The sequence below is a fragment of the Stenella coeruleoalba genome (assembly GCF_951394435.1).
Source record: "Stenella coeruleoalba genome assembly, chromosome: 12".
NCBI classification, from domain to species: domain Eukaryota; kingdom Metazoa; phylum Chordata; class Mammalia; order Artiodactyla; family Delphinidae; genus Stenella; species Stenella coeruleoalba.
In genome coordinates, this window is record NC_137158.1 from 69,703,732 (window position 1) to 69,716,861 (window position 13,130).

The window sequence follows — 13,130 nt, forward strand, 5'->3', positions numbered from 1 at the left end:
CTGAGCTGTGTTCCAGGGTATGGATATAGCACAGCTTGTTTAACCATTCACCTATTGAAGGGCATCTTGGTTGTTTCAAAAGATTCTTTTAAGGTTCTGTTGATCTGTGTGTTTGGTTCTCCATGTTCCCTTTCTTCCTCACTGTCAAGCTTCCAAGTTGAATGTGGTTCAGAATGTGGTGGTCCATCTATCGCAGGTGTTCAATTGAGTCTTATTGTATCTGTTATTATTTCAAACGCATTGAATTAAAAACTCACTGATTTAAACCAAAGGTCATTGATCCTCCAGGGGCTTCCATTTGCTTTGCAGGTTAGTAGTGATACAGTGTCTTTCTATTTATGGTGATCATTGAGTAAATAGTCTTAATACTTGTAGAGACAGAGACTCAAGTTTGAGTCTCATTGTTACTACTTACTACCTGTTGTCCTCAAGAAGTCACCTAACCTTGAACCTTCATTTTCTTATCTGTTAAAAAAAAAAGTATCAACCCTATTTCATAGGATTGCTGTGAGGAGTTAAATGAGATTACATAGGAAAAGTGTTTGGGGAACAGGAAATCACCCTACAAATGTTACAGTAATAGTCATAAAAGTAAATCATCCTTCATTAGTATTTTAGAAAAAAGTAGCAGTTTTGTAATTAGGATGAGTAGCTTTTATTAATGAGTAAGTATGTGGAGAGGTGGGATATCCTTGCTGGAAAAAAAAAAAAAGAAAATTAAGACCCAGTTCTTACAAAGTTAGAAGGCCAGAAGAACAGAGAGGAAGAGTGGTATTTCTGTATGCTGTAATGGATGACCTGTGCTGCAAATATAATACCATCTGGCAGATGTGAGAAGAAATCATTTAAATCAACAGTGTCTGTAATGAGCTACCATCTGATTCCTGTTAATCAGGCCTTCCTTTTTCAAACCGTCTTCCCATGGTTTCCATGACCCTGTTCTCTCCTGCTTCTCCTTCTGGCTTATCATCATCATCTTCTTGGCCCTTAAATATGGAGTTCCCTGGGGATCATCCCTGTACTTCTCTTTCCATGACCTCTTCCCTGGCAATATCATGCCTTTACATCACTCTCCAAACAAAGCCTACATCTGTGTCTCTAGCCCTGACCTCCCTCATTTCCATCCTGCTGGCTGGATGACTCTATCTCAAACTCAGTATTTCCAAAGCTGAGGTCATTTTTCTTACAAGATGGCCCTTCTTTTCGAATTCTTTATTTCTATCCGTAGTTCTACCGTCTTCTCAGTCCCTCAGCATTCTTCTCTCTGTCACCTCCCAACTCCCCCCACATCTAGTCATCTTATTGATTCTTTGACCACAGTTTCTCCCATTTCCTCTTTCCTTTCCATTTCAGGCCTACATCTTCTGCCTTTTAACTAATATCCCACTTTCCATCCTCACCACCATCCATTCATCCCTCCTCAGCTTTGTCACATAAATCTTCCACAGCTCTCTTCAGGTTCTTCCTACTCAGTGTCCTTGATTGCTCGCCTTGTTTGTAGAATAGAGCCCAAATGGCTAGTCTAATACAAAATCTTCTGCATGATCAAACTGCTTTTTTAATCTTATATACTCAACTCCAGATGGACTGAAAGGCAGTAATATGAAACAAAACTTTTATTTTTCAGAATTCCACAATGATTTGCTTTTCTAACTTCATTTAAAGTAATTTATGGACATACTTGCCTTTTCTATGCTGGACCCATGTATGGTTTCTCTCAGTATTCCCACAGAGTTACATATGGCAGGCATTTAATTATTTATTGAATGATTGGTCCTATGGTAGAAACTCAATTCTTGTTTGACCCATACATGTAACAAGTAATTATTGAGAACCTTACTGTGGGTCAGGTACTTTGAGGCATTGGGATATAGTGGGCACAGTCAGTCAGTTTTTTTTTTTAATTTGAGTTTATTCTTCATTTAACTTGGAAAACACTACAATAATTGAATATTTTAAAAAAGGCAATAGCAAGTAGTGAGCATATTATGATTGTAGGCCTTCACTCATTCTCTACTGCATATAAAACATCAGCAGTGAATGTTCTTCACAGGCCCCATAAAGAGATCCTGCACTAAGCACCACCCTTGGGATGGTGTTCATCATCCTCATGTGCTTCTCCATTGTATTGGCTCTGTCTTTCCTGATTTGGAGCAAAGCCCACCAATTCTACTTGGTCCCTTTCATCCTCTTCTACTTCCTTCCTCTCAGGTAGGAGTTTTTCCGGCAAAGAGATTTATCAAGAGAGAGAAAGCCATTCTCAGGAAAGTTTACCGTAAATTCAATGACTAGGCAACCCTTTTCATACTGTCCATGATAAAATGGCATGCCTTCATTTAGCACATGCATGGCCTTACATTCTAGTAGCAGTCTTAAAGGATGTTACCATTGGATTATTTATGACTTCATACTAGGGTATCAACTTTGTACTTATGTCTAAAGCTAAGCTATCAGGCAGTTAGTTTAAGAATATATTAAATATTAAATAATTATACTCTAGTTGCCTGAAGCATATGGACTTTATCTGTTCAGTGAAGTGAGAAGTCTAGGTTAGGAGAGGAAAACGGGTGAGTTTTACAAAGGATCTTCCTAATAGAAGGAAGTAGTTGGAGAGGGGAAAAGAGAGTGAGGATATCAAGCTATTGAGGTCTCCTCCAGTTAATCATTTCTTCTCGGGCAGGCAATTCTGTGAAATTAACATAATGTGCTCTTGGATCCTATACAGATGGCAATCAGGAATTATTTCCCTGTGAAGTCTGTGGAAGATGCTTTGCAGCAGATGTTCTGGTAAACATAAAGACATTTTGTAGATGTGTTTCATTGGAGTTAAATGAACTGTCAAGTCAGTGAGGAGGCCACAGTGGCAAAGATTAAAGACAGATGTGGAGGGAAAGCAAGGGGAGAAAAGTACATAACCTATGGCTGGCAGGCCCAGAGGACACTTAAGCAGATCAGTGCTGCCCCATTCAAAAGGGAACTTATTAAACATGGTCCTCTTACTAAAAGGAAGCCAGATGAAAGTATCTTGGCACAGCTGATTGTCTCTTGAGAGGTTTTGGCTCTTTCGCCTTTTCTATAAGCATCAAAAATTCAAATTTTAAGGCCAAAGCACCAGGGAAATTAGCTAGTCAAGAGGAATGAACATTGAATTTGGAGCATCTGGAAACTTGGCTTTTAGCCTCAAATTTGTCACTAATTCTGACAAGTCCTTTAACCTCCCTCTGTTTCCTGCTTTGCCACGTATAAAGACAGAACTCTCTAGTTTCAGGGGTTTTATGTAATTTGAACAAAATGGATGTAAGGCTTGTTCCAAGACCTAATTGTTAATTAGATTCAAGCTAACTGCATGTCAGGTCCCCGGATTGATGCCTATAAAGTTGAATAAAAGCTTGATTTATTTCAAAATTAGGGAAACAGACAGGTAGTAGGCCCCCCATATTATGAAGGAGTTCCCAAGAAAAACGATTTAAAACAAAAATCTAAGATGATAATGAACTGTTGGGACATTTAGGTCAAAGAGACTTGTTTTGAACTTAAAGAATTTGGACTATAAACCTGACTGCATTTGGGGCAAAAGACTACCAAATGAGGTTGTAGGTTTTATTTCTGTGGGGAATTTAAAAGTGAAATATCTGTTCTAGTTAACCGCAGCTAGAGTTTGCTGGATCTAGAAGGGGAACTCACAGGGCCTGTTGTATCCCAACAATCCACTAGGGAGCTGCCTTTGCTAACCCAGGACTGCACCCCATGAGAATGGATTTGAGACCTAGAAGGTACCGTTTGAAGAGGGATCACTAAATGCCAAGTATTCTTGGGTCCTCTTGAGTTTTACTTCACTGACCCATTTCTAGGCTACAAAGAGCATTTGATCAAGTGGTCTGCTCTCTCTCTCTCTCTCCTTCAGTTTAAAGTGGTATGGCTTGTTCGTAGCCAGGTGCAGTGATTTTTCATGGAGCCTGTATTTTTTGGGTCTGGACAAAGCAACTGTCTAAGTGATAGCTGTTGTGAGCTACATGACCACCAAGGAAGAGGACTTAAGAGTGGAAGGCAAAGATCCTGGCATAATCCCATAGTGGTGCAGTGCAGACTTTATAAAAATGGTACACAGGCAAAGCTCTGCATGCTGGCTCCCTGGTTTTTTTTTTTTACCAGAAATGCTGAGTACTTACAGGTCTACTGCCTGGAGTAGTTTTCTCTGCCGATTGTCTTATAAGTATTGTAATATTTTAAAATTTAATATTATAAGCTTAGATTTGCTCTAAAATAAATGACTTCATGAATGTGAAATGTTTGGACACACTAAGGGAAAATGTCTTCATAACTTAAATGGAATTGGTGTATTTTTCATTCGTGGTATGGTTGTCCCAGTTGTTTCTTGCAGATGTTCTCAAATATTTCTTTGAAACCTCTCCACTCCTTTTCAGGAGTTAAGTGGTTTGATTTGCTGTGTGTAGAAAAGTAACCCAGTTAAACTCAATTTTGAAATGTTGAGTGGTAAGAAGAGCTTTTCTGAGAAGGTTCCACTGGTAAGAAGCTAAGTTTCCCCTTGCTGTATGCAAAGAGTTCCTTCAAAATGATGGGAAAACAATGTTAAGGTTATTGGGACTCAATTCCTGGATGACGTGCTTTTGGAATTTAAGAGCAGTGAAGGCAGGAAACAGAATAGAAGAAATAAGAAAAGTTCCTTGGCTTCAGTGAGTACCTAGCCGAATATCAGAAATAATTTATTTCAACTTAAACTAGAAAGTTTGCCTTTTCAACATTATTTAATGCTTGGAACTATTCATTGAGCCCAAGTGATAGAGTTAAATATGTAAGACCAAATTTTAAGTAAGTTTCTTTAGCTGAAGAGGCCTTTTATTGACCTTGCCCAAACACAATATCTCGTTATGTGTAACATGGGTGAAGAGAGCCAGATGGATTTGCTCTGCTGTGATTTGAGAGTTAGAGAATGAACTTGGCTCTGAAGGTGCAACCCAGTCACTGCAGCAGGGGCTGCTTGAGTACACTGAGGCATTACGAACTTTGTGATTGTACATGTTAAAAATTTTAATCCCCACTCCTTCTTTTCTAGGAAAGGCATGGACCAATACGTAGAAAACTGTTCAACAAAAAGCGTAAACCTTTCAATTCCTTAAAACAAAGATTACAGGGCACTGACATTCCCACTGTGTGGAAGGCTCCTCAATCCAAGGTACTATCGATATCTTCCTTGCTGTTCTTGATTATCTCCTTCAGTACATTAAAGCCTTTTTCTGGCTCTCTGGTTTCATTTTTGCTTGATAATGCAGTGTAATGTCATGTAAGTATAATCCACCTTTACTGTTTTCTTTTTAATCATGCTCACTTAGATTTCCAAATGTATTTCAGATACTTTCCAGATGTGGCAAAAAAATCTCGTTTATATTTTCATTAGAGTAGCATTAAATTCAGCAATTAACTTGGAAGACAGTCATTTTTAATCTTACATTTAAGTCTTCCTTTAAAGTTTTGTAATTTCTTTGTTTTCCTGATTGTTATTTTGTGTTTTCCCTCACTATTGTGACTTGCAAATTTTATTACTGTATTTTCCAAACCTCTTTTGGTACCTTTGGAAAACAAATTCTCTTTTTTCTCCAAATTTCACAGTTCTGTTTCTTGTAAGTTCAAATCCTAGCTTTAAAAAAAATTATAATGGTGAGATACATAGTCTAGGTTAGTATACGTTTTATTTTTTTATAGCCTCAATCCATGAGAAAATCTAACTGGAGACAGAAACATGAAGACTTCATTACTGCGATTCGATCAGCAAAGCAGTGTACACTAGCCATTAAAGAAGGCCAGCCTCTCCCACCTCCACCCCCTCCGTCCATCAACCTAGGTGTGTGTCCAGTTTGGTTTGCTTTTGACATTTTACTCTTAACCAATTGAGGCTATGCTTGATTTTTGGCCTAGTCATTATGCCTTCCTCCTATAAACTCTAAAATTAACAATAGTAATTAAATTATATAAAAGTAAATTTATCATAAAATTTATATTATCCTATTTTTTTCAATTCTGTGTAAAGATTCTGTGTTTCCTTCTAACTCTACCTCAACATGAGTGCACCACTGTACCCAGTGTCATGGCATTACAGAACTCCAGGGGATGCCCCTCACATCCTGGTATATGAGAACGGAGCTGGGCAGAGCAGTTTAAGCAGTTCTGTAATAGCTCCATAGCATCAAATACCCACCGCTGTTTTAATTTTTTGAGATAAAAATATAAAATCACCATTTTAACCATTTCAAGTTGTACAGTTAGTGGCCCACAGCTTTTTTACCCTCAGCTTTTTATTTTGAACATTTTCAAATACACAGAAAAGAGGAAGGAATAGTACAATGATCACTCATATACCTTCCACTTAAATTTGACAATTTGGACATTATTGTCATATTTTTTATCTCTTTCTCTTTTTTTTGTGAGGGGGCATAAATATTTAAAAGTAAGTTTTAAACATCATCACACTTTACCCATAACTATTTCACCATGCATTTCTTAAGTACATTTTTCTGCATAACCACAATACTATTATCACACTAAATATATGAAGTCATATTTTCCCAGTTATCTTAAGAATGTCTTTTGAAGCTCTCTCCTCACCACTCAGCCACAATCCAGGATTCAGTCAAGGTTCATGCATTGTCTTTTGTTGTCTCTTTAGTCCCTTTTAATCCTGCACAATACCCCTGCCAGGCCACTTATCTTTTAGAATGTCTCATGTTCTGGATTTGTCTGCTTTTTAAGTCATATTAATTAACATTTAACTTGTTTCTCCATCCCCTGTTTTTTTGTAAATTAGAAATTAGGTCCAGAGGCATGATTAGATTAATGTTAACACGAATCCCTTATCAGGTATAGGATTTTCAGATATTTTCTCTCATTCTGTGGACTGTCTTTTCACTCTCTTGATGGTACCTTTGATGCCCAAAAGTAATTTGATGAAGTCCAATTTACCTATTTTTTTGTTTGTTGCCTAGCTTTTGATGTCAAATACTCCAGTATCTTGAAGTCTCTCCCCTGTGTTTTTTATTCTAACAGTTTTTATAGTTTTAGCTCTTATATTTAGATCTTTGATCCAAGTAATTTTTGAATGTGGTATAAAGTAAGATCATTGGAAGTTGGATATCTAATTTTACATGTGGTACCTTTCTCAGCACTATTTGTTGAAAAGACTGTACCTTCCCCATTGAAAGGTCTTGGCACACTTATCAAAAGTCAATTGACTATATATATATGAAGGCTTATTTCTAGGCTCTTTATTCTATTCCATTTTTCTATATGTCTATCTTTATACCAGTACCACACTGTTTTGATTACTATAGCTTTGTAGTATGTTTTGAAATCAGGAAGTGGAGAGTATTTTAAGATTATTTTGGCTATTTAGAAACTTTGAGATTCCATATGAATTTTTAGGATGGGTTTATTTTTCTATTTCTGAAAATGCCATTGAGTTTTGATAGGGATTGCATTAAATCTGTACATCACTTTGGGCGTAGTTGTCATCTTAACAATATTGTCTTCTAGTCCGTGAACATGGAATGTCTTTCCATTCACTTACGTCCTCTTTAATTTCTTTCAGCAGTGCTTTGTAGTTTTCAGTGTATGAGTCTTTTGCCTCTTTGGTTAAATTTATTTCTAAGTACTTTATTCTTTTGATGTTATTGTAAATGGAATTGTTGACTTTCTTTTCAGATTGTTAGTGTATAGACGTACAGGCAATTTTTGTGAGTTGATTTTGTCCTGCAATTTTGCTGAATTTTGCTTATTAGCTCTAACAGTTGGTTTCTGGTGTGGAATCTTTAGGGTTTTCTACATATTTGATTATGTCATTTGTGAACAGAGATAATTTTACCTATTCCTCTCCTATTTGTATGCCTTTTATTTCTTTTTTGTGTCTAAACCTTCTGGCTAGAACTTCCAATATCATGTTAAATAGCACTGGTGAAAGCAGACATCCTTGTCTTGCTTTCCATTGAGTATAATGTTAGCTGAGGGTTATAAATGACTTTTTAAAGTGTACGTAATAACATGGGTATTATAACATTTGGAAGTGATATGTATGAAAATAATAGGATAAGGTTGAGTGAGGAAAATGAATGTATATTGTTGAAAGGTTCTTATGGTATACATGAATAGGTATAGCATTGTTTGAAGATAGAGTATTATATCATAAAGATCCCTATTAATAAGCCCTAGAGTAAACATTCAAAAATATTGATGTATAGCTAATAAGACAATACATAGACTGGAGATAAAATGGAAAAAAATTCAATCTAAAAAAAGACAGGAAAAGAGGAAAAAAGGAACAAAGACCTGGTAGGATAAAAACAAATAGCAAGATGATAGATTTAAACCTAACCATATGGACAATTGCATATAAATGACCTAAACACTTAGGATAAAGTGCAGAGATTGTCACACTGAATAATAAAGCAAGGTCCAATTATATGCTTTCCACAGAAACACACCTTAAATATAAAGACACAAATAAGCAAGCCAGGCAGGTGACAAAATGAGGTGAGCCAGGTGGGCCTAGAGAGGCTACACCCTCCCTAAGGGACAGCTGCTCCTGCCTCAGCACACAGCTGCCTCAAAGGAACGCACACCCAAGGTTGCTGGATCTGATTTCTCAAAGGATGGCAGGAATGCAGACTTCCTTATTTATAAATATCAGAAACTCAATTTTTTAGAAGCTTCAGGTTTCAGTCTCTGAGATTAGAAGTCAGGAGGTCATTTTACTTGGAGGGGTGGGGACAACTAGGAGGCAACTCAAGGGGGATTGGTGGGAACTCTCTGTGTCTTGATCTGGGCTGGTTTCACGGGTGTGCACAGTTTGTGAGCATTTCATGGAGCCGTACACTTATGATTTGTGCTTTTCCTCTGGATAAAAAGAGAAGTACCAGCAGTGTCTGAACAATTGTAGATTGACATGTTAAGCACAGGAAAAGATAGATATGCATTCAAATAATAATCATAAAACTGGAGTAGCTAATACTAATATCAGGAAAAGTAAACTTCAGGGCAAGTATTATTAACAGAGATAATAATTAAAAAGATATATTCATCAAGAAGACCTATCAGTCTGAAATGCTTGTAACATTTTGACCCAATTAACATCTATAGCTATAGTGTGATACACAGCAACAGCAGAGTATAATTGTTATCAAGTACACATGTAACGTTCAATCAAGATAGGCCACGTGCAGGACCACAAAGTGGGTCTTAATAAATCTAAAAGGACTGAAATCATACAGACTATGTTATTTGACCACAACAGAATTAAATTAGAAATTAATGATGAAAATATAGCTGGAAAACTCCTGAATATTTGGAAATAAATCATTTCTAAATACCCCATGGATCTAAGAAGAAAGAACAAGAAAAATTAGAAAATATTTTGAACTGAATGGTAATGAAAACATACCAAAATTTGTGGGATTCAGCTAAAGCAGTGCTTAGAGGGAAGTTTATAGCTTTAAATGCTTATATTAGAAAAGAAAAAAGGTTTAAATCAATTGCCTTAAACTTCCTCTTTAAAAAGTTAGAAAAAGGGCTTCCCTGGTGGTGCAGTGGTTAAGAATCTGCCTGCCAATGCAGGGGACACGGGTTCAAGCCCTGGTCCGGGAAGATCCCACATGCAGTGGAGCAACTGGGCCTGTGTGCCACGGCTACTGAGCCTGTGCTCTAGAGCCCGTGTGCTACAACTACTGAAGAGCCCATGCTCCACAACAAGAGAAGCCACCGCAACGAGAAGCCCGCGCACCACGACACAGAGTAGCCCCCACTCACGACAACTAGAGAAAGCCCGCGCGCAGCAACGAAGACCCAATACAGCCAAAAATAAATAAATAAATTTATTTTTTAAAAAAAGTTAAAAAAAAAGAAGAACAAATTACACCTAAATTAAGTAGAAGGAAGAAAATAGTAAATGTAATTCATCATATTAACAAAATATTTTTTAAAGCATGTGATCATCTCAGTAGCTACAGGAAAAAAGCCTGTGAGAAAATGTAATACCCATACATGTTTAAAAAAGAAAACTCTTAGAAAGGTAGAAATAGAAGGGAACTTCCTTTTAATAAAGGACATCTCTGAAAAATCTACAGCTAATATCACACTTAACGGTGAAAAGCTGAACAGTTTCCCACTGAATTTAAGAAAAAAGCAAGGATGTCCTTTCTGACCACTTCTGGTTAACACTATACTGGACATAGTACCCAGTGTAATAAGAAAAAATTATATATTTTATACACACATACATACATACACATAAATTTAAAGATTGGAGAGGAGGAAGTAAAACTATCCTTATTCACAGACAACATGATCATGAATGAGTAAATGTAGAAAATCTTATGAAACTACGAAAAAAGCTACTGAAATTAAAAGTTCCTTTAACAAGCTTTCAGGTTATAAGGTCAATATACACAAGTGAATTGTATTTCTATACACTAGGCATAAACAACTGAAAAAATGAAATGAAAAATGCCATTACAATCATGTAAAAAACATGAAATACTTAGGCATATATTTAACAAAATATGTGTAAGACTTTTAAAATGAAAACCACAACACATTGCTTAGAGGAATTAAAGAGGACTAAAATAGATGGAGAGATTTACCATTTTCATGGTTTGGAAGACTCATGCATTGTGTTATGATGTCAGTTCTCCCCAGATTGATCTATGGACTCAATGTAGTTCCAGTGAAGATCCCTGCAAGTTTTCTTTGCCAAGTAGGAATTGGCCAGCTGATGCTAAAATTACACAGAAATTCAAAGGATCTTGAATAGCCAGGATAGTTTTGAAAAAAGAATAAAATTGGAGGACTTACACTACCTGATGTCAAGACTTACTATAATGTTACAGTAATCATGGAAATTTGGTATTAATATATCAATTGAACAGAAAAGAGAATCTAAATATAGATCTCCCCCCAATCTATGGGCAGTTGATTTTTAACAAAAGTAATTCAACATGGGAAAGGATAGTCTTATACTATACACAAAAATTAATTCAAAATGAATCATTGACCTATAAAGTGCAACAACTATAAGATTTCTAGAAAAACCAAACATCTTTTATCTAAGAGTCAACAAAGATTTTTTAAGCAGGACACAAAATGCAGCAACAGGTTTTTAAAAAGGAAGTTGATAAATTGGGCTTCACCAAAATTAAAAACATTAGTTTTGAGAGACACCATTAGGAAAATGCAAAGGCAAGGTACAGGATAAGAAAATATTTATAATACATGTATCTGATGAAAGTCAAATATCAAGAATATATAAAGAAGTCTTATAACTCAATAGTAAGTCAACCCAATAAGGAAAAGGCAAGAGATGTATTTGAACAGAACATCACAAAATAATGGTCATTAAGCATGTGAAAAGATACTCAGCATCATTTTCATCAGGGAAATGTAAATTAAAACCACAGTGAGAGGACTTCCCTGGTGGCACAGTGGTTGAGAGTCCGCCTGCCGATTCAGGGGACATGGGTTCGTGCCCCAGTCCCGGAAGATCCCACATGCCGCGGAGCGGCTGGGCCCGTGAGCCATGGCCGCTGAGCCTGCGCGTCCAGAGCCTGTGCTCTGCAACGGGAGAGGCCACAACAGCGAGAGGCCCGCGTACCGCAAAAAAAAAAAAAAAACCACAGTGAGATACCACTACACACCCACTTGAATGGCTAAAATAAAAAACTGACAATACAAGTGATGGTTAAGATATGGAACAACTGGAACGCTTATACGCTGCTGCTGCTGCTGCTGCTGCTGGGAGTCTAAAATAGTACAGCCACTTTGGTATTTTCTTAAGTTAAACATACACTTACCTATACAGTGATTCCACTCCTAGCTGTTTGTGCAAAAAATGGAAAACATGTCCTTAAAAAAGACTTACATATTAATGTTTATAGCAGCTCCATTTAAGTAGCATAAACTGAACATGACCATCAACAAGTGGATGGATAAACTGTGGAATATTTACAAAATGGAATACAACTGAACAGTAAGAAGAAAGTGCAACTATACATGTAGCACACCATGGATGCTGTCTTGTAGTAAGATATAGAAGAGGTAAAACTTATCTTTAGTGACAGGAAGATAGATCTTTGGTTGCTTGAGTCTGGGTTTGGGGGAATTATTGACTGAAAAGGGGCATGAAGGAACTTTTGGAGGTAATAGACTTGTTTCATATTTTAATTGGGGTGGTTACACAAATGTATGTATTTGTCAAAACTTTTCAAACTGTACACTTAAAATAGGTGCATTTTAATGCACATAACTTATTCCTCAAAGTTCATTCTAAAAAGTATAAAAAGGGAATTCTCTGGTGTTCCAGTGGTTAGGACTCCACACTTAAACTGTCGGGGGCGCGGGTTCGATCCCTAGTTGGGGAACTAAGATCTGAGATCCCGCAAGCCAAGTGTTACAGCCAAAAAATAAATAAATAAAATAAGTAAAACAAACAAAACCAAAGTGTAATACTATAAAAATCATCCGTAAAATAAATCATCTGAACTTCAGTACCAGAAAATACTCTTAATAATTGCTTCATTTTTGCTAGGTGCTTATGAAAATTAACTTGAAATCATGTGTTGTCTTAAGATGTTCCATAGAAAGATCTATGGCTGTGATTTTGATAATACTTTAGCAAGAAGCTTTGTATAATAAAAGCATCTTTTATGAGAACTACTTCATTTTAATAGCAGAAGCTGCAGGGTTGATGGCTACCTTCTAGTTCTTTAGTTGAATAGTGAAACCATGTCAGATGGTCTGCTGTGTGAATTTCTCTAATTTCCACATTGGATTTAAAATGTGGGGATTATTGTTTCTTTAAAATAAATAATTCCCTTTGTGTACAGGCCTCATCAAGTGTACAGTTTATTTTTCTGCCCTTTACATTTTTATGCTAAAATACAGTTTTATAATTAAATTCTTCTCTATGCCCTTATTATAATTTTATGCACCAAGCAAAATGATTACCTCCAATAGCACATTTTCATTACTATTCAATTATTTTGATTGTGCAGGGATTTTATATTAGCCCATATATTCTCCAGCTTAAATACTTAGAAAATTTATACAGATATTACTAGTATTATTAATCATAT

At 36.4% G+C, this 13,130-nt stretch overlaps 1 protein-coding gene across 1 annotated transcript in view; it reads left to right on the plus strand.

Annotated features, from left to right (window-relative positions):
• The window catches only part of ZC2HC1B (zinc finger C2HC-type containing 1B), a gene marked incomplete at its 5' end in the record, with an annotated part of 35,944 nt that overhangs the window by 7,066 nt on the left and 15,748 nt on the right, over nt 1-13,130 (plus strand). Inside the window, 4 exon segments of the mRNA XM_079939620.1 lie at nt 2,607-2,708; nt 2,710-2,787; nt 5,075-5,194; nt 5,722-5,860. Coding sequence (XP_079795746.1) covers nt 2,607-2,708; nt 2,710-2,787; nt 5,075-5,194; nt 5,722-5,860 — 439 coding nt within the window.